Here is a 25269-nt window from a genome sequence, read left to right on the forward strand (position 1 = left end):
TCACACAAACCCAATGTGACGGGTACAAGACGAAGAGCCATGGGGAAGCACAGGACACTGCTGCAGAGCACTGGTTGTGTAAGGCTAACAAGTTTTAACCCCTCACAACTTGAAGCTAAAGTATGCCTGAAGGAGACAGGCCTACTCCCTCCAGAAGGTTTACACAGTCATTTCTCACAATTGCATCTACTTTCCCTGACGATGTCCACCTGCTACGTACGGGCTACATACTGACACTAGTAGATCCATAGAGAGCTACTATTCATAATTTGGATTCTGCAGGTCCAAATACTCAGGTGACTATTAGAATGTGAAGGGTGAGACGGATCTAATCACAGCGTTGTACAAGTCAAGATACAGCATGAAAACACATCCACCATGGAATCAGACTGACCCCAAAATGCCGACAATATTAACAGAAGCAAGACAGGCCAGAATTACTCTTTAGAAACTTTCGAAAAGTACCACTTTGCATTCATTCAGCGTGTCATCATTACCTCAGGATACCTCCCAAAATAAGCAGCAGTGCTCCTATAATTAAGATACAGCTGAGCATTCTCATTCCAGATACGTTTATCAGGTTAGAAGTATGGTACAATGAGTACTCTAAGTGAGAAGAGAAGTAATGCAAGTACAAGAGCACAAGGTACACTCTGACACGAAGTCATTATGTTATAGTCTCTGATGTCTGCATGACCTGCTGCTCACAAAATTCATCTGCAGAGAGAGCACTCTTTTCCACTCTTACAGCAACAAGGACCTGCTTAGTTTCAGATACTGGCAGGTATGTGGGCTTTTTGTTCACCCTTTTTTCACTCTCAAGCACAGTTACTTTTATTTTTACTATCACACCAACAAAAATCAATGAACTGAGAACATGGCTGCTAGAAGCACTTAACGTTGGAAACACTTGGATACAAGATAAGGTCCCCCGCACAGACTCCCCCTTTGCAGAATCTGTAACACCCAAAAGAGGCTAAAGGAATGGTACCATTTCCAAGGAATGGCACTGGCCAGGGACCACAGCTGCAAACCAGGAAACAAGGGAAGAAAAACCGGTTTTGGTTAAGAGTCAAGCAAAACCAACGATCAAATTCCAAGTCCGCTGTTATCAGACAGGTCTATCATTGTAATTATTTAGAACTTGGATGCAGAGGCACCCAAAAACTTGAAAAGCCAAGGCTGTTCTTACAGCGTATCTGTTCTGAATGAAGGTGGTGGCCCCAGAAATCTCTCTAGAAGTCAGATTTAAGTCAGATTTAGATAGAGTTTCACATAGATATCTGCAAAGACATTCAGGTTCTTGAGCTACAAAACTACATCTAGCCATCAACCGAGTTTCCAAACTTTTTAACAGAAGGCAGGCACCCATCAGCTCTTAGGTGGTCATCTCTTGTCCCTTCCTTGAATGCATGACATTGGCTCCTCAACGTAGCAGGTTCTTGGCAGTGATGTTAAGCTTCATTTAATAGCAGAAGATTGCAATGATACCTAGCAATAGTCCCATCCACCGAAGCATATTTCTCTCTAGGGACTTTAGCATAAAAAGAAAAAGCTGTTGAACAGAAGGCAACATCTCTTCCTCTACATTTAAATCCAGGGACGTATCTGCTTGCAATGGCAAGAAGTAGAAAAAATAAGTGCCACCTCAGAGAAGAGCTCTGTCACCTCATCTGTTTCCTTCTTCAACAAAATAATGGCTCTCTGAGGGGAGGCAAGGCTGAATGGGTTGTACCAGTTTGCAGTGTGTTTAGCTGCGGGCAATATTTATAAACAGCAGAGTTTATATGCAGAAATATTTATAAACAGTAAATTTAGAGATTGCTAAAAGCTGTACTAACCATGTCGCAGAGTACACGGCCCAAATCCTGCATCCCCTTAGGTGAGAAGAGAATACAAAAGAAAGTGTTCTTCCCAAAAATAAACACCCCTTTAGTATGAAGTCCCAGAAACATTATCAGCAGGAGCTCCCAAATTTTCTGAAGGTAACTAAATGAAAAATAAAATACATCTCTATCTTCTGAAATGCTACCTCTCTCTTCCAACAGTTAAGAGGGTGCATGAAAATTAATTCAAAGCTGTTAATTGCTTTTGCAATAATTTTATTTCACTCTGCTTATTTGGGGAGAGAGGCAAGAGACATGCATTGCACGTGATGCAAACACTTGAGTGCTCAGGGACAACATACCAGCGTTTTGCTGTAAAGACGTGCAGCAAGCAGGTCTCCTAATGAGATCAATATAGTACAACAGTAACATTTTACTGGTTAAGAGTTTCTGTTGGTTTTCTCATCTACACTGACACAGCACGTAAGTTCAGAAAAGACCTGTAACAAACTTGTGAAAACCCTGAGAATCTCCTGACCAGATGGCAATCCAGCCAATCTTATGCAGGACTCGCAAACAGCCCAATAACACAGACAGATCAGCAAACACAAAACTCATCCTCTTAATCCCCTACACACAGACTGTTTGGCAAGAGTGTAAAAACATTGCTGTCCTGCTCTGTACCATAAATATTACTATTGGTACAAAAAGGAGGCTTTATCCAAAAAAACAGATGCTGTCATTCTTAAAGGACCTGCTGTGCACAGCAGCAATTGGCAGAGTATTTTATTTCTGCGCTTATCTAATTTGAGACAATGCTGAAAATCCTATGTGGAACTGCAAACAGGTACAGATGCACGTTCAGCTTCAGCGAGTTTCGAATCGTCTACCAAAACAGAGGAACCGTTGTTGGGTTTATCTTATTCTTAATTGATTAATCACAGGCAAGGCTTCCACAAGCAGTGTGTGCCCCCAGCATATTGTTAAGGATTATGTTCACAGATACTCTGTTTAGACAGCACTGTGTTAAATCCCAGCAAATAATTTGGTCACCGAGATGTGCGTGGAGCCCTTTAGGAGCAAAGCTGCTAAAACAATTATGTAATGACATGAAAAAGCAGTGGGTAAACTGCACATCTTGATTCTTCCCAGGCACAAAAGCTTCACTAGGGCTTCCTCTTTATCTCAGATTTGTTTGGGAAAAATAGAGCCATTGCTACCATGCTTCCCCTATTAGAAACGTCAAACACACTGACAAATTTTTTCTTCTCATGCCACTGAGGAGCTCAGAGTAACAAAGGAAAACACCAAGATCTCCATGCAGCAGACAGAACTGCAGCTCATCAATACCATTTCTTCACATGACAACTATTAGCAAACCACCGTAGCTGCAGGGAATTTCTCACGGTCCAGAAAGGCTGTTCCAAAGGTCCACAAAGTCCACCGTCTTTATTTAAATCTGTCAGTAAAGCAGCTAGAAATAGATGCCCCTCTGCTGCTGCTGCTGAGATTACACAAGTTAAACTAGTAGCAGGTAACAAGGGACTTCCTCAAAACTCTTTCATAAGCAGCTTTCTTGGTAGTTGATTACCATGACAGAGGGAACCGAGAGTCTAAGAAACTCAGCTGACAGCACAGCAGACCTTTGCCTCGGGCAAAGCAGAATGAATTCCCCTCGTTCCCAAGTCAATGTAATTTATAGCCCAGGGCTGTGTCTCATTACTCCTGCCCAAGCCAAGGTTGTTCGAACTTCAGTGTCAGTTGAGCAACAGACTTGTCTCTTGCTGGCACTCCTCTGAAAGCAGGAGCCGTGGTTTTATTTAGCTGGAAATCTGGTCTAGCGTATAAAGAAGTTTGGAAAGAAGAGAGAATGCTTCTGGAATGCGGAGCTTTACAAGACAGATTTTATAAAGTATAACGAGAGAGAAGGATTACAGTCTCCAGGAAAAGGATTGAGTTACATCTACCAAGCAGCGCTGTTTGCTCAGCAGCAGCATGGATGAGTTCACAAAGTTCATCCTTAATACGGATGATAGCTAGGTGAGGATGTAACTTTTGTCTGGATAACCTGAATAATTTCTAATTTGTCTGTGTCCTAAATAAGAAAATGGCAAGTTAATAATGCTGTCTGCACATTATTTTGTTTTCCTCTAAATGTGATACAAGTTTAACACCGTCACAGAGATGGATAAAGAGCTCAGAAGAACCTTTTGGCTCAGTGGAAAAAAGAACCTCGTCAAGCACTAAAAGGAAAAACATCCTAGACTGTAATATGCGGGAGTTCTGCGTGCATGACTTGTGTTCCTACTTCTCTTCTCCAGTAAACAAACTAATAATTATTCTGCAGCCACAAGCCCCTTGTGCTCTGTGCAAAAGAAAACGGAACAGAAAACCCCACTGCATCACATTGCTCTGCTGCCAGTATTCCAGCTACAGGAAGAGCTGGGGGTTAGCAGGTTGGAGCAACCATCATTCCCACGTGGGAGCAGTCCTGTGCAGAGCTCGTGGGGGAGAAAAGGCCTGAACTTGCCCTGCAGTTTGGGGGACCACATTTCTGACTATGGAAAAGTCACCAAAGTGAGCCTTAGAGAAAGATCATTCATCCTAAAAGACAACATAAATCTGGATAGAAGCACCTTCTGCTATTTCAGCAGAGGTTTTGTTTTTTTGTTTATTTTTATTATATATTAATATATTTTATTATATTTTCTTTTACATTATATTTATTGTATTATATATAAAAATTATAAATATTATATGTTTTCCAAACTCTTCAGAGTTTCTATCCGAGATATGGACCTTGTAGGAGCATTTTAAGGATGACAGCAACAGCCTTGCTTTTCTTGATTCCTTCTTCTGAACTTTAGAGTTAGCCCATGAAAGCTGAGGGACTAATGAACCACTTCCAGCAGAAGCAGCATTTCAGACTTAAGAGTGACCCTGAACTGGGAACATTTCAACACAAAATACAAAAATGTTGGAGATGTTAAATCCTCCAGGGACGAGACTCAGGTTAAGAAGGAGCTCCTACAATTTTCACTGGTAGGCTGATTTCAGATTTATTTTGAATGGAGTTTCACTTATGTTGAAAGACCAAAATATTCCTGAAATGAGGGAGTTTGAAACAGGAATTAAATTATATGAAGACAAGGCCAGACCTTCTTTGCAGGTGTCCTGGTTTCGGCAGGGATAGAGTTAATTTTCTTCCTAGCAGCTGGTACAGTGCTGTGTTTTGGATTTAGGGTGAGAACAATGTTGATAACACACCAATGTTTTAGTTGTTGCTAGGTAATGCTTACACTAGTCGAGGACTTTTCAGCTTCCTATGCTCTACCGACTGAGAAGGCTGGAGGTGCCCAAGAAGCTGGGAGGGGGCACGGTCAGGACAGCTGACCCCAACTGGCCAAAGGGACATTCCATACCATGGGACGTCATGCTCAGCATATAAAGCTGGGGGGAAGAAGAAGGAAGGGGGGGACGTTTGGAGTGATGGCGTTTGACTTCCCAAGTCACCGTTAGGCGTGATGGAGCCCTGCTTTCCTGGGGATGGCTGAACACCTGCCTGCCCATGGGAAGGAGTGAAGGAATTCCTTGGTTTGCTTTGCTTGTGTGTGTGGCTTTTGCTTTCCCTATTAAACTGTCTTTATCTCAACCCACGAGTTTTCTCACTTTTACCCTTCCGATTCTCTCCCCCATCCCACCGGGGGGCAGTGAGCGAGCGTCTGTGTGGTGCTCAGTTGCTGGCTGAGGTTAAACCACGACAGCAGGTATCTGAGGAGGAATACTCTTCATTGCCTCAAGACTGTATCTTCACAGCATCCCCTTTTTTTCAGCTCCAGAAGAAGAGAGAAGTCAACTCCAATATTGAAGAGGACACCACATTAACGAGACACTTGCTTAGCTCTCCTTTCTGTCCAACTTTTACAATTCCTATAGCTCTTTGATTACCTGGTCATCACCACCGCTGGTTTTGTCATTCATCCAAGCTCTCCCTTGCATGCAGCCAACAGCCTGAGCATCTTTCTTCTAAATCACCATGCTTTTCACTGGATGATTAGGAAAACAAAACAGGGCTGGCTGATGCTGCTATGCTCTCAAATTCTGATTTCAAGGTGATTTGTGCTCCCTTCCTCCTTGGTTTGTGAGAACGGGAGGGGAAGAAAAAAGCTCCCTTCTTTTGTGTGCTTGGAGCCAAATAAGGAATTAACGTGCCTAGCACAGTATCTGCTCCGAAGTGTACGGTACGTCAGGGGGACAATCAATTTCATGGTTCTATAAAGCTGATTGAAACATGATTACACAGCAAGCCCTGGGCTCTTTTTTCTAAGACTCGCCAACCGCCCGTGCTTCTTCGGAACAATTACTGCTGCAGGTGACTTTGGATTGCAGCTGGGATGGACATTAGTTTCAATCTTATCAGGAAGTTTCAGACATTTGGGGTACAAGACTAAAGTTAATTGCACCGACTGTTACACAAAAGGAACAATATGAAGAAAGTTATCTTCTAATGAACAGGAAAGAGTTAGTGAACAGGTTAGTGAACAATCCTTCTCCAGTGTTGGATTTCAGAACTAAAGAATATATTTTATGACCAGATGATTGGGCGCATTTTCCATCTTAAAATTCAGTTTAAGCCAGGCAATTATTGCTACTTACATCCCTCCCCAGCCCACTAAATTTCATCCAGGAAATGGAAGGAAGCAGAGGCCTTTCATTTTTCCATTCGTGTACTACTTCTTCTGGGAGAAGGTTAAGGGAGAGTTAAACAGCATTTTTGCAAGTTATATTTAAGGCTGGCAACATGTGAAAGACTAAGAGCCCGGAAGAATAAAGTCCTTTAATTTAGTCACAGCACAAGCACAGCATGGTTGGTAACAGTATAAAAAGCCATAGCGCAGCTCTAGGAAAGAATATGGAAGTTAACCTAGGGAGACCCCGTGAATAAATGAGGCCCATTTGCTCCCTAGCCTATTTACCGAGAGTCACACAAACGCGGAATCAATTAAACCTGAATACAAACACAGACAACACGTATACAAGACAGGATATAACATGGTCCTATACCCAGCCTTTCCCTTGACCAGGAACTGGGTTAGTAGGGCTGAGAAGTCTCATCTACTCTCCTTCTTGCTCAGATTCCTTCTTCCTGTTCATATTTCCTTGGGACCTTATTGCTTTTTGTTTTCTATAAATAAAACCAAGTTTAATGTCTATGAGAAAGGGAGGAAGAATGGAGTAGGTAACAAAGCAATTGGGAGCGCCTCAGTAATGTATTCAGGCCATTAAGGATTTCATTAGGTTTACTAAAAGGTCATTAATGATAAAATATCTTCTTTTATTTTACCTACTTTCTAAACATTATAGTCTATTCTGCCATTCAAGCTTGCACCCCACTGACATTAATTAGCATGCTATATATTAAGGAGAGTTTTTAATGAGCTGTTATTTCATATGATTTTATTGGAGAGCCTCATTGTTCAGTTTAATGGCAGAAAATGACAACTATAGAAATTGCTTTGATAGGACTGCAGCATTGAGGCGGTTATTCAATCTCCATACTTGTTCCTCAGTTAGTTCTTGATGCTGAAAGCATTGCTTAATATATCTCATTGCTGGTTTGCCATGCTACACTGGGCGTAGCGAAAGCTGTGGGCAATGAACAAAAACCCAAACCAACACAATGGAGTACTAACAACATCCCTTACAGCTGCTCTGTTTACTATGCGCCATAAAGTGACAGAAGCAAGACCCACGTACGTATAAAATGTTTTTGCACATTTATAGATAAAATATCAGTCCTAGCTATTATTGTAGCTGATAACTGTAAGACCACATATTTTTAGTCACTTGAATCTTAAACTATCCATTTGTGCTTATTTTCCAAGTCAAGTGTCTGCCTCACCCTAAGTCGCTTTTCACAATTGCAGCCAAAAGCAGTTGAATTAGAAACAAAAGGAAGAGTAAGTTGTTCTTCCTGTGCTAAAACCTAGCAGCTGCCAACATCCTTCTGAAAGCTGTCCCACCCTCGCTGTCAGCAATGCCAGCTGGACAGCAGGGAGAACAGAAATCAGGAAAAATTAGTAACAAACAGGGAAGGCAAAAAGAGAAGGCGAAAGGGGAGGCAAGGGCCTCAAAGTGACAGAGGTTGGTAATGAGAGTAGGGCACGGGAAACTAAACCCAAACCCATCCTGTCCCCTGGATGACAGGATCATAGTTAAAGACTGGGTCTAATACACATGCACAAAGGACAGCAATCAGATTCATTTCCCAAAAGGAACCATAATACTGGCATCTTCTCCTTTTGAAGGCGATGAGATCATCACCTTGACTGGCTTTTCCTCTTTTACACAGTTCCTCAGTGGCACCAATTAACAGGATAAAGCCACCACTTCTGAATTTTTCAATCCTATCTATTGGCTAAATTAAGCAATACTTAAGATGAAAGGGAAATAATCATCTAGGAAGGAAGTACAAACACATATCTGTAGTTTGCTTTCAACTTAGTTAACTACCACATTTTTTTAAGCAAGATACTGTAAGATCTGAATATGGCATTGTTAAAGAGCTGTATCGATATTACCATAACTGCACAGGTACACGGGCACTTGAAAAGATTAGATGGAAGAAATGGGATTAAGAATCAACCGTTTTCCTGGATGAGCAATGAAGGGCATGTCTGAAAGAAGAATGAAGAATAGACCAAAACTGTGGTTTTTTTCTGGAAAAGAAAATAAAGCATTGGAAGGCAGAAAGACAAGATGTTCACATATCTACAAAAGGATTTTTTTAATTTGAACTTCGTTATAAGAAAGAATAGGTTTTGGGTTTTTTTTTCAGTTCCTATCACTTAGTTTGGCTTAGAAAGAGCCCAACATGCACACTAAAATAATTCAGTTCCTTCCTTTTAAAAAAAAATAAAATGCTTTGTTGTAGCCAAATATCTTTTCTCATTTGCATTGGATTTATATTGCTGCAAGTCTATTGGCTTCAAAAGAACAATAAAAACATAATCAAAGAAATTGTTGTGCTCAAGGGACTGTATTATGCTTTTATTTCTGGAAAGCTTGATCAAGCAATTTTTTTAAACAGTTGATTCATACGATTTATAACACAAGTATACTATTTACCTGGAGGTTGTCATACATTTAAAAAACCCCAGACATCTGAGTTTCTCAAAAAACCCTCTCATTTTCTCATCAAGATGTTACTGGAAACCATAGGATTTAAAAGAGCATCAGTAACAAATGCTTCTGAGTTAAGTATATCTTGCAAGTAACAGTGCGTGAGTAGCGCACAATTAAGAATCCTATATAATTTGAAGAAGTTTGTTCAAAAGCTCTTTAAGGTGTTTATTCAGCAAAGTATCCTTAATTAGGAAATCATTTAAACATCTCCTAAGTTTAAGGCTGTGTTAAACTAATTGGGTCAGGATGGAGAGAAACAACAGGAACAAAGATATAGCAGGCTCTTTTCAACAGGGTTTAGCACCTGAGTAAACAGCCAGACAGCCTGCATCTGGTGCATCCTCCCTGCCGCTGCCCTCCCGAGATAGCAGGAGCATGAACAGCCAGCGGAGTCATTGCCCTAGGAAATACCAGACAGACAGAGCAGAGCCTAATTCCTATTATCCCCCACATCAGCTTTAAATCAACACAGCTCCAGCCGACTTCAGTTCTGCCACGGCATTTTATGTTTCCAGACGCGATAGGGGGAGGAAAGCCATCCTGTTGCACCAGAACAGCAGCTGCATACGTTGGCTTCTATATTATTGTGCACAGGTAAATTAAGTTTTCCTTGCAGCATCAGATAAGCCACCTTAAATGCCCTGTGTATGGTGGAGGGGTCACTCAAGCACGTACTAGAACTGTAGGGCTGACAGGGAGCTTATAAGCCATATTACCTTATTAAACAGCATGGAAAAAGGGCGCTCTCTGGGATTCTGCTGGCTGAAAGAAAAGATACTTCTTGTGACCTTGTGCTCCTCAAATTTCACCGGAAAGCTGTCTCACTAAGCCCTGCCTTGTCCCAGAAACAGAACAACAGGGTCTGTGGCTGACATGGCATCCCAACCTGCTAAGAAGGCAAGCAATGCTCAGATTTATCGCCCTTCTCAATTGCCAAAAAAAAAGGTAATAAATCGGTGCAATCAGCACCATTTTCCAAATTCTGGCCTGGATCCTGACTAAGTGGGGCCCAGAACATTGGCAGTGTCTAACCAACCTGTCCACCAAGTCCTCAGTAAATACTACAGTCAGCAAGCATATAATAGAACAATTTCTCTGCAGCCAGCCCAGCCCTCTTCCAGTGCAATTCTGCACAAAAAGCTGTTAACTACAGAACTAATTTAGCTGGGTATATATGCACAGCTTTCCTTCCATGTAATTGAGAGGATGACGCAGCCTACTAAGGAGCTGACAAAGTTTCAAACTTAAACAGATTATACATGGCCGTACAGTTTCATTGCTAGTTTAGATTATTAAAGAATTCTAATTCAACATAGTAGAGATGCAGTAACACTTATTCTTCGTGTAATTGACTTTCATGGACTCTGGACAAACAATATACTGCAGTACAAGACACCGTATAAATCCGGTGTCAAAGGAAAACAACATTAGTGCTGCAGATGAACAGAGAGTAATATCCAATTGCATGAAGACTGCATTGTCAAATGCCCCTACAGAAGAGTGATAAAGCTACGACCAAATATACAATCCTTAATTGATCATTTCCTGGGTTTTGAGCACTTAACAGTGTATCCTTAATGTTCTCTTAATGTTCAGCTAAATGCAGCAGCCAGCTGTGTGTAGCATGGACTTCCTTCAGTGCACACTTAGCGAGCTTAAGTGAGAAAGCTTCATCCCAGGAGTATCGTGCATCCACAGAATGCAATTGAGAAGCTGTAGCATGATTGATTTTTCATGGGAACATTCAAAGCCACTTCTCACTGAAGGCAATTACCAAGAATTGTCATCTTTCTACTATTTCGACTGTAGAGCTTTATATAAATTGGTTGCAAGATTTCGTGGTTGTTGCTTTCCTTCTTGTGGGAGCCATTTTTCACTGTTCTTGACCAAAAAAAGCCTTTAAATAAGCAAACAAATGACTAAGCCAAGTTGAGTTTCCAACCCTTTCAGCTTTTCCAGGAAACCTTTTTTTGCTACACCTTTTAGCAGGGAAAATTTTATCCTAAAAATGTCAGGTTTCATGAATAGCTTAAAAAAAGGCTATGAATAGAAATGCACATATATCCATGCAATGCATAGCTATCACACCAGATAATCATGCTTTGTGTTATAATAAGTATGCATTTTCAGCGGTCAAAGGTGGAAGAAATTTGTTTCCACCCTATAGTAAATGCAGGCAGTGCATCCCACAAATATTGACCTTATGCATGACCCTCTAAGAGGCAGTTTCCATGTAACGATCTCTCCTGCAGAGAAAAAGTGAACAAAGTGATTGGGAAGAAATGGCATATTGGCAACTGGAGAGATGATGAAGGACAGACTGCAATTTTACATGGCAACTAAGAGGATCTGTAACCTCTGAAGTGCAATTTAAACTCAAATCCACTGGGATTAGAGGAACTAGGCTCCAAGGATCCCATTAAAAACCTGAAATTGTGTATGGAAGGCCCTTATATCATTATTCTTGGCATCCAAATAGAGATTTACAGCATTTCAGAAACAGCGACTGAGAAAACTAGCTAGTTAGAAGCTGCAAATGCATCCTTATTTTTCCCAAGACCCATGTGCAACCCACATGGGACTTAATAATCGTAAAGACGAGAACATAAGTGATTACAAGACTACACCTTACAATGTTTAAAAAGACAGCTTGCTGTTTAAACATTGCCTTTAGGCATGGCTCATTGAAAGGACTTCAAACAGTCTGACAGTCATTTTTCCAGCCAAGGAGCTGAATATACTGTAGCCACCCTTTAAATGCTTCTAGGATTACAATACGTTATAACAGTGCCTTCCCCCAAGTTACATGACAAATATTTTAGACAGGAATGCTAAGTGTTTTTTTTTTTTTTCCTTCTTCCTCTTTAAGGGCAAAATATTCTAAAAACTGACAATCCTGAGAAATAGATTACACACAAAAAATGTATCTACAAAGGCGAAAGCCAGCATCACTTACTGAGTGTACCCGTAAGCTTCCAGCTGCCCAAATGAACAGTAAAGTGCAGATATAAATAAGTTTTGTTTGTTTACATTTTCAAGATTAAATGCAAGCTTGCACAAAATATCTGGGTCCACCCATGTATCTGAAGCACTTCAATTTGGGTTATGGAACAAACACTTCACACAACCTCATGTCATCTAAAAGCAGGAGAATTTAAGTGCCATAGCTGGTCCATGACCTTAAATTATATTGCTTGTTCCTGCAGTCCAATGACAGCATAGGTCCTTCTGCTGTTTGATGGTGGTTTGACTTTACACACACTTAGGATAAAAAAAAAAAAATAAATCTTTGTTGCATGTCTTTGTACACAAAGGCCTTGGAGCTGAACTCCCACACGGCATAAGCATAATAAGCACCATTTGATTATTAGGGATTTTAAAGCATAGCAGCTTTTCAGGACTGGTAAAAAAAAAAAAAAAAAATGCAACAAGTTGTGGTGCTTTCAGTCTGCCAGGAGACTGAAGGGAGGACAGGACTTATTACAACATTATTAGCTTCTGCCACTCACAGCTCGCTATGAGAGACAGCTGTAATAACGCCTCTTTCATGAATGTCATGCAAAACCATCTCTGTAGAGCATTCTACCCAAACCAATGTACCAGCAAAATCCATTATCGCTGTTTAGCTGTGTTTCTGAACACAGATTGATCTACTTGTCTCACGTAAGTACCCACACACCTTGAAGCTACCTGGGGACTTGACTATAGCTACAGCTCTTAAGCTTTATCTCCGTTGCAGGGCTTACTTGCAACAGCAGCCTATGCATCTCCCTCCTGGCTTACTTGACTGGACAGATCAACTGACACCTACTAACTCGGCATACGCTCATATTATTACTTTGCTGCGCTCCCCTAACACCCCCAGAATGAACTGTACCATCACTTGCTTTCTACACGGCTCATACCCTAATCTTTTCAGCATACTTATTAACTGACTTGCAATTCCCGGAGCTTTCCAAGTTCCCTTGAACAAGAGGTTTCTGCTCCCTAGAAACAGACTGCAATTACATACCGATTTGGGGATCTAGAAGGTTCCTTTGTTTAAAAATCCAGCTGTGGCTGTACCCAGTGAAACAATTAATTCTCCAACTAAACGCAGGGGGTTCTTAAACCAGCTTTAAATGCAAGGCTATTGCTGCCTTTATTAAAAGGCTACAATAGCATTTTGAAGGATAAATATCAATCAGAAGAGACTTGTATAAGTCAAAAAGGTTCATTAAGGTCCTTCCATTTTGTTTAGGCTCTTTAGAAGTATTCAGTCATTACGAAATTAGTGATTCTGGCTGCCAAATGACTTGCTGAAGGTTGCGCTGCTGAATTTCAGCTCAGTTGGCATGTAAGCAAGTGCACGTGCAAACTGCAACAGCAATTTGTGCGATATGGAAGTCTGCCTGGCAGGGAACTGCAAGAATGATTAGAGATCTGAGAAGAAAACCTGTCCCAAGGAAAAGCAAGTCGGATGTAAGTAGAATAGACAGCGTGTTTATTTGGAAGCATTTTAGAAGCTTACAAACAAATTTTTTAACAGAACTAGAGGAAAAAATACAGTATCCAGATACAATGAATCAGATCTTGAAGGTGATGGCAAGGAGGGAACTATTACTTAGGAGGAGGAAGAGGGTTTTTTATTTGGTTTTATTAGAAGGGTTTGTGCCCAAGGGAGTTTGGGAGACCGTCACTTGCACGATACCTACATGTGAATCTAGCCAGTTACTTCCAGGTGTAATGCAGAACTTGACACCACTAGCTCAAACTCATAAAGTGACATTTCTTGATCTGTACTTTGCAGGGAATTTTTTTTAATAAATGTTGGTAGGTTCTTGGGTTTGTGTCTCCCTAATGACAGCGACACAAGTGCAGTGTTTCTAGATAGCTGCAAATTTGCCAGCACATCACTGAGCCGCCCGGCTCCTCCTGGTGACAGAGCAGCACTGTGGTGCTGGGCTTCAGGAACCGTGCTCCCTACAGAGACCTCATTAGAGTAGCGCTGCACAAGTTCATGGTTTGACCTTTTTTCTTCTGTTGTCATTAGAGCCTTCTGCTTCTACCTGGATCGGTACTGTAGGCCACGGGAAAGAACTGAAAACCTATCAGAGACTAACCACTAGCTTTTTTTCCCCTCTTTAACCAATAGGTCTGCTGAACTCTGTTAAAGCAGTGTAAGGCCACGATGATACTGAAATATGGCTGAACCCTGTCTAAAATAACACTTTGGCGGTGATTACTACTGAGGAATTACTTTGGTGCTAGACACATGGCGTGAAATCTTGAAATAATAGTAGTAGAGACAAAGGTGCAGGTTTAAGTATCTATAGTAGGCTAGGGATTAAGCAAGCAATACAAGAGATGCAACTACGGGGACAAATTGGATGTTTCTCAGTATTTTTAGGAAGATTAAACTTCAATTGCACGTAGCAGGATGAGATGTTTCTGTGCACGTACCTGTACTCTATTTACGGAGCAATTTAAAAACCAGGATCTCCTGTTACTTGCGCTCGTATTTGCTTGAGATACGGATTTCAACAGCCTGACAACTACCCTGAGCATGCTCTGGCCATCTCTCCAGGTTATGGGTAACTGCTCACCTATATTTTTATCTCCAGCTAATGAACTTGTCTCAGGGTGCCACGGAGAATGGGAATGTTCTGTATGAATTTTCACATGCAAGAAGGGAGAGGAAAGGAAAACATTTCCATTCATGACAACCTTCAGGCACTCTGGTTCTGCTGGTGTTTTTAACACTTGGATTTTCATCCTTTTGGAGATGGGGAGGAGGAAAAGGAGGAAGAGTTTGAAATTCACCTTGACTTCTCTTTGGCTTCAGCTGCCAAATATGCATAGAGTCATTATCAGAAAAGAAAAATTTGTTTGTGCCTCCACTGAGACTCAAGCAATGATATGACTTGAGGGGCAAAGGCACTGCCATGATGTATCACTACCCTGGAGGCATTAAAGTATCTCTATGCAGCTGCTCAGGCAGAAAAGCTACTCAGATTGCTGAAGCCCTTTCAATGAGCTGAGCCCAAGGCAATATTTCAGTAGGGAACTCCGTCTTTAAAAATTAAAAGGAGTTATTTTTCCATCGTTTGACTTGGATTATTTTAAATGTGTTCCATTATAGGTCACCTGTGTTGCCAAAAAAATAATGAATTTGCAACCGATTCTATTCAGATTAATTCCTTAAAAATAGACAGCTTTATTGCATAGTTCCTTACACAGACACAGGATAGCCTGTAGTACACCTTCAAAAACCATAAAATTGCAAGGGTTAGTCCTATTCTAGTACAGACAGGTGGTATGAACCTGCAAAGATTTCCACAAGTGTCTCAACAGTGACCAACAGAAAATGACCCCTTACTTAAGTCAAGGATTATTGCCTGGCTGAAATGACACAAAATTAGCAAGAGGAACTTCTATTCATTTATTTAGTCTTGCTGTATCAAATTCAGCCTACCCTTTGTGAGCCAGCTGGAGAGACGACCTTAAAAATGCAGTTACATTCAAGCCCAGGAGAAAGTTGCAGTCTCTTGCTCATGCTGTAGTGTAAGAGCTCACCGGTCTTAAACCTGCTTGATTTTTTCCATTTGACCATCAGTATGTTAGAGACAGCCAGTGTTAGCAAGGAGATCTAGGACTGACATGTTGTAAGACATGCTGTTCCAAACCGAGAAGCTTGAGGAAGAGGAAAGGAGCAGAACCTCACTGACAATGGCAGAGCTGCTTCTTGCACCCATTCCTTTTCCAAAATAAGTTTGTACATTCTCCCAGCATAAAAGGGAAAGCAAAAAAAGTGGTTCTTCCCCTCTGTATCAGAAAATGCTGCACAAGCCCACAGTGAGGATTTTCACATCACCATAAAAGCAAAATTTTTCTTCACTTTTTCTAATCTTACTGTGGTAAATGCTGAACCTATAAACTGAAACATGCTCAGCGAACACTGGTGCACCGCTTTCCGCTATTTAATAAAAGTGCCTTTACCTTCTCTTGTAGGACTGTCTGTCACTTCACACAATCCTCTAAAGCAGTCCTCCTTTTACATTCCTTTTCCGCATATTTGGGTGTAGGTGACATTATGGGTACAGTCTCACCAGAAGCACATGACAACAGTAACGCTTCCTTACCTTAACAAGAAACATCTCATCTGATACACTCCAGAATCACATTTAATTTTTTTTTTTTTCCATCCAGCATAGGATGGTCAGTGACCATCCTATAACCTGCTGTATATTTTGTTTGGTGGTGGGGAAAGCGGTTGGGCTAGATGGATGTATCATTGAAAGATTTAATAAGAACTCTATAAGATAAGACTTAATGGCTATATTCTGCTGAGATTGCCAGGAAGTGTTATGACTATTGGAAAGACAGAGAGGAATTAGTTGCAGTATTTAAGTGTAAAACCTAACAGAAGTTTACCTCAAGAAAAAAAGGAAAGAAAACAGACCTTGGAGATACTGCAGAAGGAAAAAAGGGCAGGAATTGAACACCCAAGACATGGGGGAATGTATGGCTCTCATTTTGCCACCAATATCGGTAAAGAAATCTTTTCTCTTTCTTGAACTGGAAAACTTTTTCAGAGACAGCAGCAGACTATCTTGAAGATTCTTATCTATTTTAATCAGGCTTCTTTTAGCACCTGCTGAAATCTCTCAGAGCTCAGGATTGGCTTAAACACATACGAAAAGGGCCCTGTGGCATGTATTCCTTGACAACAATCTGTTCTCCTCACCTCATAGAGTGTAATGATGCCATTTGTCTCATTTGGAGGCTTCCACTGAACATAGATCTTCTCTTCAAAAGGTCCTCCCTGGATGGATTCCAAGGGAACGGGTCCAGGAACTACGGGGGGGGGGAAGAAAAAAAAAAAAACAAAACCAAAACAACTGTGTTAGAAGCTACCACCAGCTCCAGCTGCACACACATCAGAAGACACCAAGAGGCCACCAGACAGGAATTTCAGAGCTGAAAATAAAAAAAAATAAAAATAATAATTAAAAAAAAACACCTCAAGGCACTACCATTACCAAGGTACTATCAGTATGAAAGGCCTATTCTCAACCTTTGGTTCACATAAGAATACCCCAATCTAACCACTAAATGATAAATAAAATCAGAATCCATAAAAACATGAAGCTAATTTCATTATGTCCTTATTCCAGTACAGTATAGCAGTAGCAGGGAATTTAATTTGTCCTTCTCCACCCAACACAACAGCAAAGCTCTATCCACCTAAACAGCCAGATTGAACCTTGGCATAAAGATGCTACTGGACTGCACACCTTTATCAATATGAAAGATTGATTTCCTTAGTAAAGTAACAATGTAAGATTTATATTTCATTATGGCTACAAGGCCAGCTAAAAAATCCACCTACTCAAGCAAAATTTTAATGCTGTGGAAGATAACTAACTAAATGCACCCCCAAGCCTGCCTGATAAAAACCCTGTTCATTCTTCTGAAAGGTCTGCCATCCTCTTATGTTCCCCCATATGATATACTGGACTGCTAGAGCCACTTTCAGCTGAGGGAGACTCAGGACAGCAACTCCTTACAGCTCTGGCAGAGGACAAACACTTCTTTTGTAACACATTAGACAGAACGGAGGCTCGTAGTCTGTAAGAGTCCTTGGTCTGAAATAGCTCAGATGGGCTAGTAACACTTTAAAGCTTTCCATCAGTACTTCCAGAAAACAGTTCTTTTGTATCAAGAACGAAAGACTTAGCACCAAATGAATTTAGCTTCCGAGACATATATAAAATGCTACGTCCAGAATACCAGCATTAAGAAAAGCTGCACTCTGGAAAGGAAGACATTATACTACTTTTTGGGATGGTGATGTGAAGGCACAAGAAAAATCAACAAATGCCAGGATTACATTTGCCCATATGATAAAGAAAGCTGCTCTGTGGGTCCTGGGTAGTTCAAAACATGACTTCTATAGAATTAAACCTACTGCTGTTCAGTAACTGCTCAGACTGGCGTTTGTCATTTCCAAGCACTTCAGGGAGCCCTGCCCTTTCAAGAACATGGCTGTGAAATGGAAATTATTTACACCTACAAATTTTACTTGCATAACACACACACACTGTCCAGAGAAGCCATTTATAAGTCTCATGGGACAGAGGCTTATGTTGTTATTTGCAACTTGAAAATATTCATCTTCCCCCAAAAAACCAAGCAAGCAAGCAAGCAAGCAAACCCAACGTAACTTACCGTCTTCCTCAGTCTGCACAACTAACTCCTCACTTTCCATTTTGCCCTCCGGATTAGAGAGGGCTAACCTCAGCCTGATAGTCATGAAGGGCCGAAGACCTCGCAAGGTGTAGTGGGAAGAAGTTTGGATGAGTTCCTCTGCCTCGAATTTTTGCTGGTTAAATACATACTGGTACTGGACTGTGAGATTGTAGCTGTGGCAGCGGGTCACCACATAACCAAAGGGCTCCCACTGCAACGTCAGCTGCCGGGAGCGAATATCAACAACTTCTACGTTTTGCGGTCCATGGACAGGATCTGTGAAGCAAGCAAAGAAAAAAAAAAAAATTAAATAGTTTGACATTAAAAGAAGTCAGTCATCCGTTAATATGCTTCCTTCCATATTGCCAGAGTATCTAAGTACTTCACAGTTCTGAATGTTCTTGTCTTTACAATGTAAAAGTGTAAAAGTGATAGGGAAATTAATGTCAGCTCCACAAATGTATTCTAGCTCCTGAGTTTTCACTGAAAATCCCCTGTCATAGGGCCCTCAACAGTGGTCATGCTCCTGATTCCTGTGAAACCTCACTGAATCCAACAATGGCGGCATGATTCCCATCAGTTAAGTAGTGTGAAAGTTACACTTTCTTCATTCTTACTCAAAAAAAAAAAAAAGTAGTTGTTGTTGATGGTCTGCTTGAAGTGCCCAAATACCTTGGTGAGTCCTGCCTCGGGTGATGCAAATACATAGGAAATGGATGCCAGAGTAGGAATGAACTCAAGTCTCTCAGCTTTCAATTTAGCTACGTAGCCCCTACAGCCTCCTGCCGACCCTAAACCCATTCTGCTCGGAGACTAAAGCGCAGGAGTGTAAGAATCAAGATTAAGAGCCTGACTGTTAGACTTCCAACATCCCAGTGCTACTGCCCCCTCAATTTTTTAAACTCTTGAATGTTTTGGCAACGGTGCATACAAGCAGATCATGCCACTCCTTGAGTAAGTTTTCTGAGTCATCTCAACCTCATGCCAATGAAACTTTTATTTCAGATCATATCAACGCCTTGGCCCCACCAAAGTCTCACTGCTCTTTATTAGTCTTTCTACAGTATCTGACTGAGGTACAGTTTGAATATTCATGTGTAGGAATCATTGTCACCTGCTGTTCCTTAATTTATTTTTAACAACATAACTCAAACGCTCTGACTACAGACTCTGCCCTTTATGTAAAACATAAATGCATGCACCGCTAGACATGCAGATATAAAGAATGAAGGATGAGTGAGTAAAATCAGTGTTTGAGATGTCAGATGGTAATAATACTACACATGTCAGAGTTTGTTTATCTGACATTTCTTCAACTTGTATAACTCATTTGCTTTTTTTCTCAATATATATCTAAGCAAGGTAATTAGAAAATATATAATTTCACACAGGGTTTCTTGATTTATAGCACAATTTAGTGTTTTGCCCACTTCTCATGTTCTCTCACGATTTCAATCTATGAAAGGAACAGAACATTTTCATGGAAACAAAAAAAGTCACAGGGACTCCCAAATAGTAGTTACACTTCTTTGAAAGATCATTAAAGTGGAGAAAAAGCCTTCAAGTAATTCTTGAAAGTAAAGCATGCACCAGTCATACTGACTTCAATCTACTAATCCATAAGCAGAAAATACACTATAACAACCAGCATATTCCATATTACTTCTAAAAAAACCCTAGTGACTGGCAATAGGAAAATAGCTACTTCTGGAATGAACACTATTCTGAATCTTTATATAGATACACACACATGCAGACGCTTTTGAAATATGATGGATATTAAAGGACTGGGGTGTAAAGCTAGGAGCTGGTTTAGGATTCCACGTAAGTCGTGTCATTCCCTTAGCATCCAGAAAACACCTCTTAAATGAGATTCTTTAGTACTGTGTGTCAAAAAAATTATAATTTAGGAATTAGAAAGTTTGTATGCATAAATATACACATATATGCTTAGCATTAGGTGATAATCATTCCTTTCCTATAAACCCATGAAACGAACATTTCTGTAGATGAATTGTTTAGATAAATAAGGTGAACAAAAGAATGGTTCTGTGAAATCTTTCAGCCTCTGAAACTAAAAGGTAAGCACAAGCCTCACTCCAAGATGCATCGAAAGGAAAGAAAACCAAAAGCAGATGCTTGTCCTTCTGAACTCTCCACTACACCAAGTAATCAACTCCAGATCCCAACCCAGAATGTGGCTGAGACATGGCAAAAACATTCCATGCCAAGACAATGATGCAGCTGAAGATGGCAATTAACCTCCGTGTTAATGCTATACTGTTTTTTTTAAATTACAGTTATTTTCTTTAAGTCAGTCATGTTATGGAATGAATGGGTAATTAGAGGGTGTTTGGTTTATTGATGTCAGATGTGCTGACTTTATCAGTGGGTCCAAAACCTGGACTATGGAAGATTACCTGCATTTTTCAGCTTGCTTTCTCATCTTGTTCACATTTGCCCTTTTCCCTTTCTTACCCAAAACTGTAAGTCTTGGAAGCTGCCTTTCATCAACCAGTTTCTAATTCTACTCAAAAATTTTACTGTAAATGCTCTAAGATACATCCTGAGGCCTTTCTTTAGTTTTTCAACACAATCTTTTCAATAGAGTAACTGGCCTATTAACTGCAGATGACTTTGAGTTACAAAGTGAGAAACTAAAATACAGATTCCAAACACAGGCCAGACCCCACTGCACAGTGACAGAACATACCACATTCTCCCAAGGCTAATAATCCTAAAATGTGAGGTTTTTCAGTGGAAAAATGAGATCATGATGCTGTAGTTCACAATGAAAGCAGGAAGGGGATGCAGGTTTCAGAAATACCCATAGCCTGAGGAGTCTCTGACAGCAGGTGCAGAGACTTGACATCTAATGGCCTTCTAGATTTTTGAGCAAAAGGGGAATAAGTAAGTAAGTAAAAGCTATTTAAACTAGGTTCAGAGAGGAAGAAACCAAACTGGAATTAAATCAACAAATAGAAGCTGGACCTGGAAACCTTTATATTCTTTCTGGCTCCCTTCTCTTGGTTTCAATCTCCTTTTTCTGAACACTGAGACTATGTAATTTTGAAAATGTTTTCCTGTTGCCACACTGATTTCCTCTGCAGCGTAAGCCATTGAAACTCGTTTTCAAAGAGGAGATTTTGTACTGCTGTTTTTAAAGGACAGTGGTCCTACTACCTTCTGCATTTAATTCCTTCCACATTTTAGCTTTGTTAAGTATACAGTCTCAAAAGGTCTGTAGTACCTATCCCTGGGAGTCTACTGTCTAACATCACCCATTTTTCATTATGTTGTAATGACTTATTGTCCCCAAAAAGAAACAAGAAAACTAAAAATGTTTATAATTGATCTACAATCCTCTAATAGTGGTAAATATTTGAAACCGGACAAGCTGCTCCATTTTTGTATTCTTGGAATTATAGCTTCCAAAGAACACAAGAAAAAACTTGAAAATTATTAACCTTGCACTTGGCTAGTGTAAGAAAAGCTGCTAACATGTATCTCAACTTCAGCTGTACAAAAATACCTACCAAAGCAAGACAGAAACAGACCAGCCGAATTTGAATACTTAAGAGATCATATATAAAAGGACACCAGTGTAACCTTCATAAACCAAAGTAAAATTTTCTAAGTGTCCTGAGACCTTGGAAAAACCAAAGGAAATTCTTAAGAGGCAGGAGCAATGAAACAGCTGCCACCGAGCTATTAAAACTAGGCTTGAAGCCATGCAAAGAAAATTGCAGTCTCTGGGATTTCACTGTGCAAATGCTGCATTTTTATTTCAGCCTGGTTGCACTATTAATTACATTTTGAAAGTTCACATCAAAATCAAGGACTGAACGGTATTTTTAATACCGCATCTCCCACTGATGCTTCGATACCTGTCATTACTCTGGTAGGCTGCTGCAAACACTCAGCAGGCCAGGAATCTTTCTGAAGCACTTGTGATGTACAAGTGGACCTCATGGAAACAAACTCTCCCAGTGATCCTTCAGCTGTGCTCTCAGTCCTTAGTCCAGGTAAGCAGATATTTTTGACCCAACAGTGACCTGCAATGTTCAGAGAACATGTTTTCTGCTATCACAGTTTTACAGAAAAGTTGACTTCTATGGCTGGTTTTGCTCTTTCCTTGTTGAGTGTTACAGATCTCTTTGTTCACTGTAGTCTTCTTGCTCAAGGTGAGGTGTAGAAAGGCAAAGGTTGATTTAGATTATTAATAACAACTGTCTCTGCTTCATACCCCTCCGTGAAGAGAAGAACAGAGAGGAAAGGAAGCAACGGTGAAGCACTGGGGTTTGAACATGAAGCTCAAGTTGAGCAGTGAAGTTAAATAGAGACAATCAGCTGTTGCCCCCAGGTTGATGACCTGCTGCAGGAGCCTAATCGCAAGAAATTCTTGCTGTCAGAAAAGACATGACATTGAGCGGAAGATGTCCGTACTTGTCGGAGACCCCATGCCCGTGTCTCCTGACCCTACGGAGAGCAGGAGGCAGAGCTTCTTAGCAGTGCAGGTGTGCACTGATTAAATTCTGTTTCCCAGCAGTAGGTTACAGAGATCGAGAACGCACAAAGCGAAGAAAAATGAGCGTGACAAGTGCAGCAGCTTTCTGTGAGTCCCGAACTGACGTCTTCTGATACAGAAAGAGAAGGAAAATAGGTGAGAGTCTCATTCCTGCCTTCCCCTCAACACACCCACACCTGAGTCATCAGCCAGTCACTTCAACCAGAGCAGCCCAACCAACATCTGGGCACCCCAGTAAGGTCTCCATCCCATCCTCCTAGGCAGACTGGGAGGAGACAAGGGGAAGACCGGGTGCATTGGTAATTGATAAGAAGACCAAAACTTGTGTTCTCCCAAGTACCAACATGGTACGACCTCTCTCTGTAGCCCAGAATATATTTAAATTCATTTTAATTTGCCATATTCAAATTTGGTAGCATCACAGAATGGTTGAGAACTTCATAGAATATTTCACCCCCACAATAAATTGAGACAGCAGCCACTTTTCATGCAACAGCAACAAAACTCCTAATGATGGTGAATCAGCAGTTAGGCTGTTTCCTTTGTGTTTTTCAAAGACATTGTTCTTGTTCTACAGATGGTAAACCAAACAGTAATTTGTCTGACATGATTTTACTCCAGGTATTAGATTACAGCTGAAGCCTTCTCTGTCTCGCCTTTATTCCCTATTCCTCCTCTTCCTCCTTAAATTTCCATAGGATGAAACAAGTCGAGGGAAACATACCTACTATCAAAAAAAGTAGCAAGATAAACAGAGCAAAAGCATTCAAGTGGTTTGCCTTAAATGCACAATTCAAGTGTGTGTGACGGTTCAGGATAAAACAACCGACTCTACAGTGTGGCTGTTCATCTCTTCAGAGAGATTCTGACAGATGAGTTGTTCTATAAACACCTTCCGTATCAATGTCCTGTACGTGGATATTTCAGAATGACGGACAACTCTGTCCATCCCTGAAGCGCAGCATGTCTTTCTGTGACAGAGTTCCTTTGCTGAGCGTCACAACTCACGCAGCTGCTGCCCATCATATTTCAATGCCTTCCGAGCCTGAATGTGGTGTAAATGCCTTTTCAGACGTGACAGATAAAAACACTGATTAAACAGAGTTCACTAGCCTTCCAATACTGTGAAAGTGTTTTGGCTTTGCCCTTTTCTGCAGAAAGAACATCTCCCTAATATTTGGATCTAATTTTTATTTTTTTTAAACCAGTTCGGATATCATCACTGGTCCAAAGACAGTGCAGACAAAGCTGAAAGCAGGCAATTATACAGAAAGGCATGATCTGAGAGAAGACTAGCAACAGAGAAAAGAGAAAAAAGGAGTGAGACTGATACAATAAAATCACCACAGAACAAACAACCTGTTTGTTGAGATACCTACAATCAACTAAACCCCAAGTCATACACAAAGAAATAGGTGTCATTATGGCTGATGAACTAAAATAGGCTATTTTATGGCAATCTCTGAGCAACGAAGAAGGAGGAGCCCTGCCACACAGATGAATCTATTATAAAAGATAGATAGATAGATAGATAGATAGATAGATAGAGGAGTATGTGCTTAGATAACCCAGGAACTGAGCTCTCTCTACAGTTAACACGATCATTTTACTTCAGCTCCCAGCACATTTTCTTCATTTTTGATTGATCTGGTTTTGTTTCAGTTGCAAATTTTACTTTGAATTCTGCACTGAAAGAAACCCAAGATTTTTTTTTTAAAAAAAGGGAAAATATTTGATACATTACAAAACCCATGAAACATCCTCTAATCTCATAGTTCAACCTTGTTAAACAAAAACAACAAAAAAAAAGAAAAATCAACCCAAATGCCTTTAAACTGAGCCCAGATCTATCTGACATTTGAGAAACTCAGCAGACCTTTCAGTTTGTTACAAAATGTGCCTGTCACGCTCATGGACTAGAAGTCCACACGCTGGCACGTGCCCAAGGTCGCAGGAAAAGCAAAGCCTGCCGGAAAGCAGGACCACAACCCGCTAGCGCAGACTGCTACCAACGCCTGGCACAGCACTACCCACCTGTGCTTGCTCCAGCTTACATCCAGAGAGGAGCTGCCAAATCTTCACTTGTAAACAACTTCAAGATAATTAAACACTACTTTTTAAAAAAGGTTTATTAGCATCTGTTTAAATTGATTTTTTTCATTATATTATGAAATGGTAAAATGAAAGCTTTCTTCCTCTTGTACCTAAAACTATTGTTCCCTAACAAATTTAAAAATAATAATTTAAAACAACAATAAAGGGTAATTACTGGTTTTATTAAAAACATCTATCATGGATACACATAGCAGTGGTATTCCATGGCTGGGAACAAAATGTACATTACTGAGCATTTGATGATTAAAAAAAAAAGCATAATTAAATATGCTAATGAAAGTGAGATTACAAAGCAGGTAAACCACTTGTTTTTTGTCAAGCAAAAATAAAACGTGTGTTTTTTACGAATTTATTTTATTAAGTATAAATAAAATATTTAACTAT

At 40.4% G+C, this 25269-nt stretch overlaps 1 protein-coding gene across 5 annotated transcripts in view; it reads right to left on the reverse strand.

Moving 5' to 3' along the window:
• The window catches only part of PTPRT (protein tyrosine phosphatase receptor type T), a 475551-nt gene that overhangs the window by 148344 nt on the left and 301938 nt on the right, over positions 1-25269 (reverse strand). For all 5 annotated transcript variants that reach the window (XM_076352439.1, XM_076352436.1, XM_076352438.1 and 2 more), the window contains exons 8-9: positions 18222-18518; positions 16738-16847 (exon numbers count right to left, since the gene is read on the reverse strand). In XM_076352439.1, coding sequence (XP_076208554.1) covers positions 16738-16847; positions 18222-18518 — 407 coding nt within the window. The remainder of the gene's footprint in view (positions 1-16737; positions 16848-18221; positions 18519-25269) is intronic.

Source organism: Aptenodytes patagonicus, chromosome 14 (genome assembly GCF_965638725.1).
Source record: "Aptenodytes patagonicus chromosome 14, bAptPat1.pri.cur, whole genome shotgun sequence".
Lineage (NCBI taxonomy): Eukaryota > Metazoa > Chordata > Aves > Sphenisciformes > Spheniscidae > Aptenodytes > Aptenodytes patagonicus.